The sequence below is a fragment of the Mus pahari genome, chromosome 7 (assembly GCF_900095145.1).
Source record: "Mus pahari chromosome 7, PAHARI_EIJ_v1.1, whole genome shotgun sequence".
Classification (NCBI taxonomy): domain Eukaryota; kingdom Metazoa; phylum Chordata; class Mammalia; order Rodentia; family Muridae; genus Mus; species Mus pahari.
The window spans coordinates 30,087,293-30,091,391 of NC_034596.1; the positions used below are offsets into that span (position 1 = coordinate 30,087,293).

The 4,099-nt window shown below is 41.5% G+C and overlaps 1 protein-coding gene across 2 annotated transcripts in view; it reads right to left on the reverse strand.

Annotated features, from left to right (window-relative positions):
* Slc26a4 (solute carrier family 26 member 4) overlaps positions 1-4,099 on the reverse strand; it is a 46,418-nt gene that overhangs the window by 23,256 nt on the left and 19,063 nt on the right. For both annotated transcript variants that reach the window (XM_021202432.2, XM_029540932.1), the window contains 2 exons: positions 3,626-3,778; positions 3,419-3,501 (listed from right to left, as the gene is read on the reverse strand). In XM_021202432.2, coding sequence (XP_021058091.1) covers positions 3,419-3,501; positions 3,626-3,778 — 236 coding nt within the window. The remainder of the gene's footprint in view (positions 1-3,418; positions 3,502-3,625; positions 3,779-4,099) is intronic.

The following is a 4,099-nucleotide window of genomic DNA, read 5'->3' on the forward strand; positions in this document are numbered from 1 at the left end:
TGCTATCCCGAAAGATTCCCATACCCCTCCCCCCACCTCTGTTCCCCTACCCACCCACTCCCACTACTTGGCCCAGGCCTTGCCTTGTGCTAGGTCATAGATCCATGACATTTAAAAACATCTTAAATTAAAAAAGGAAAACTCCTCACCCCACATTAAGTGTATGTTACTGAAATCACCCTGCACAGTCACTAGGATAATCCAGCAATTGAGCTTCCAGACTAGCAAAACCAGAGTTTCTCTATAAAGTATTAAAAATTAAACATTACAAAGTTCTGATTATGAGATGCATCCCTAAATGTAAAAGTTTGAAGGAAGAGTGTTAGTTACCTATAGAATTTCCATTTTGTGCAATCCTAAAAGTCTCCAGCCATTAAAATGAATCCCCTACCTACGTCACTTATAACAATGTGGGAATGGGAGTCTTAGAGACAAACTGTAGAGGGGCTGTGAACTGATGAACATCTCAGGGTCCTACTGAACCTGTCTCTCTTGTTTTTGATGTGAGAGCTGCAGTCCAAAGAGTAAAGTCAGTGGCTTGACATTAGTGGGGCCATGTTAGAGATGGGAAGATTGATTGGGTAGTATGCGTTGCCAGACTGATGTGAATCCTCTCCTTACAGGGCTAATTTTCAGACTCCCCCCCCCCATTCCCTGTCCTAGCCTATGTGTAGGCCCTAGAATGGACTCCTGCTGTAGACACTGTAGACAGTGTGTTAGGAACTTCAACCCACGCCTGAGTGACTCAGTATCACCTGCGAGTGTAGAGCTAATTTCAGAGCTCACTCAATAGGATGCTTCCAAAACCCAATCAAATCTATTTCAGGTAACCCGGACTCTATCAAAGCCAAACCCTGAAAAGGTTTTAGTTTTGATAATAGCATGACACTCCTGCCTCCATGACTGTAGTGTATTCTAAATCTTACCCAATCCTCGGTTATTGGAGTTAAAAATTGTGCAATATGAAATCAAAGGATTTCAGTCATTCAGTGACTGGATGACTTGAGGTATGCTGTTTAAATCTACCAAATCTCTTTCATTGGCTGTCACAGGAGGACTGTGTCCTCTTCCCATGAAATTCAATGAGATATTATTGTGTAACTAGTCAGTTCCTTGATAGTAGTGGTGCTCAACCAAGGCTGAAAGAACCTAAACCCAACACCTTCCCGCCACTACTTGTAACTTCTCACTGGACTTCAATGGTATCAACTATTTGTCCAAAGTCAATTAGTAGAAGCCCTGTCTAGACATCTTCTAATGCCTGAATTAAGAGTTTCTTTTATTACCTGACATAACACTTTCTAAACTACATGATCACCCAACGGACCTGTTAGGCTTAGCCAACTCAGTCTGACCCAATGAAGAGAAAGAGGCTCATGAAGACACATCCTAAAGGCACATGGAACCCATTGGGCCAAATAACACATAAAGAGGGAATATTGGGGTCAATCAATATAAGCAGTAGTTTCTTCTTTCAATTAATGGATGCCCCCAAATTGTCCCAGCCTTTCCTTACTTATAACAGAAACTGGGTAGTTTCCGTTATGAGGCAAACATGCTAATTGGCTATTTAACTTCATGTTGGAAGGGAAAAGTTTGGTAAATGTTTCCCCAATCCAGCTACAGAATGGTGGCAGTCCACAGGAAACAGCTGTCCCTATTTTACCATGCTGTCTTCCCTGGGCCACACTTCCAAGTTCACTGCATAGGACATCAGCTGAAAACAGTGGCATTAAATATGGTGACAAAGAGCACCTCTGATACTGACTAGTAAAGAGGAAACAGTCACTGAGGGTTGGAAAAAAAAGCTTAGTCTAGGGAGTGAAAGGAGTGAAATTCAGAACACAAAAGCATGCACATAGTGTGTGCATGCATGTATACACACACACACACATATACACACATGCACCATGGAGATATAGGAAGAACAAGAAGTTACTTGTTGAAAGGAACGAGAAACTGGGGGAAGGAGATCAGCTGCATCAGGAGAGAGTCAGGCGACCACTGGTGGGGGAGAGATTTGTGTGAATCCCTCTGGATCACTGAGACACTAACTAGACAATGATGGGTTGTGGGTTTGTTTGTTTTTTTTTTAAAGACTTCTTTCTACTCTTTATTAACCAAGTTAGATAATTAGCCATATACATTTTAAACAAAAGAAATTTTTCTACATACTTGAATGACATCAATTTTTTCTATTTACATTTTTGAGAAAGAGCCATAATGATTTATATGACTTTTGCAGAATAAAACATCAGACCAATCACATTTCCCTGGGGAAGGGATAATCAATCTATAGTAAATGACTTGTGCAATTAATGTGAACAAAAAAACACATCCCAGTGACTAAGGAAAATATATATAGGAAGATGGCTCTTTTAGATGAGATCCTAAAACTAGTCATTAATTGACAATCGTCAAAAGAGTACGGTATATATTGAAACTGGAGCGATAGCTCAGAGGTTAAGAGTGATTGCTGTTTTTCTGGATGACCTAAGTTTGATTCCCAGTATCCACATCAGGCAGCTCACAACAGTCTGTGTGCATCTAGCTTCTGTGGGTAGGTTGTGTTTTTTAACCAAGAAAGAGTAGAGAGGAGGACAGAGCTGTGGGGACCCCAGCAGTTTCCATTACAAGGACAGAAGGGCTAGGACAGTTTGGAGCCGTCCATTAACTGCGAGGAGAAGGGACTATTGCTTATATTGACTGACCCCAAGACTACTGACAAACTCTGTAATTAATATTACAGATGTGGTAGACATGTAGGCTTCCTCTTGACTGCAGTGTGAGCCACCTCATCTACTCTGCATTTTTATGAGCACTCTCAGAGGCAGTTCACAAGCTTCAGTTAAGGCCTCAGATGTGTAAAACCATTGTCTTACAGAAGAACTTTCCCAGGGCCATACAAGTTGACAGCGACAGAGATGGATAAAGGACCTCGGCCCTTTTCTCTCCTAATTATTTATATATATATATATATTACATGAAAATAATGCAACTTATTTATATGTATGGAAGAATGAAAGATAGCATTTTTGTCTGTGGTTGACTACATAGTTGAGAGCTTAAGTCAGACATCCTAGAAACAAACTATGCATAATGCAATCAATGCTAATTGTGAATAAGTTCATATTACATTGTAATTATACATATGTGTTTCAATCAGTAGTCTGGCACTAAATGTGCATGTCCTGCCTCACTTTAAGACAATGGAGCATACAGGGTCTGCTTTCACAAATGGCCTCAACTTGGTCTACACACGCTCTGTTTGTCTGATGCGTAGTGCACATGACATTTCCCCAAAATCACATGCAAGTAAGACTATCAATAGTGAAGCGAAACCAGTAATAAAAAGCTTCATTTAAACAAAGTGCTGCCCTAGTTTATAAGTGCCATCTAGAAGGAAGGCCACACTCACCCACTTGGGATGGACTTAACAATGCCAGCATTGTAGTTCTTTTCCAAGTTGGCCCCATAGGAAATGGCAGTGGCAATTATTGTCTGAAATGAAAGAAGAGAAAAAAATTTGGGGAAAAAAAAAAAACCTGACTCCACTGGCCTTAACAATTCCTTGCTTGTCAACCTACTTAGTGCTGGATTTTCTAACCGCGTATTTTCTACTTACCACAATCACTTCTATAGGAATAGGCACTGGGATTTTGTGTTTAAACCGATCGTTTAGTTCCTTTACAGCCATACAGATGATGATGGTCAGTAGCCCAGCGATGAAATCAGCAATATTGGTGTCACCGATATTTTGAAAAATCTCGATTAGTGTCTGTAAAGAGAAAATAGATATGCTATATAGATACCCACATAAAAGCAATTCTCCTACATGAAAAGTCTTATCACGAGGGGCACAAATCCCTTCCGGTCTGCGCCAGCATCGGGTCACCTAGGGCTCAGAGTAGGCTGAAACCTCCACGGTTCCTAGAGGACTGCCCACACAATCTTAGGATCACTGGTGAGTGGAACACAACTTCTGCTNCAATCCAATCGCACATGGGACCTGAGACAGCACTAGGGCAGCAGAGAACCGGCCTGACCAGGGGCACAAGCCCCTTCCTGTCTGCACCAGCACCGGGTCACCTCGGGTACG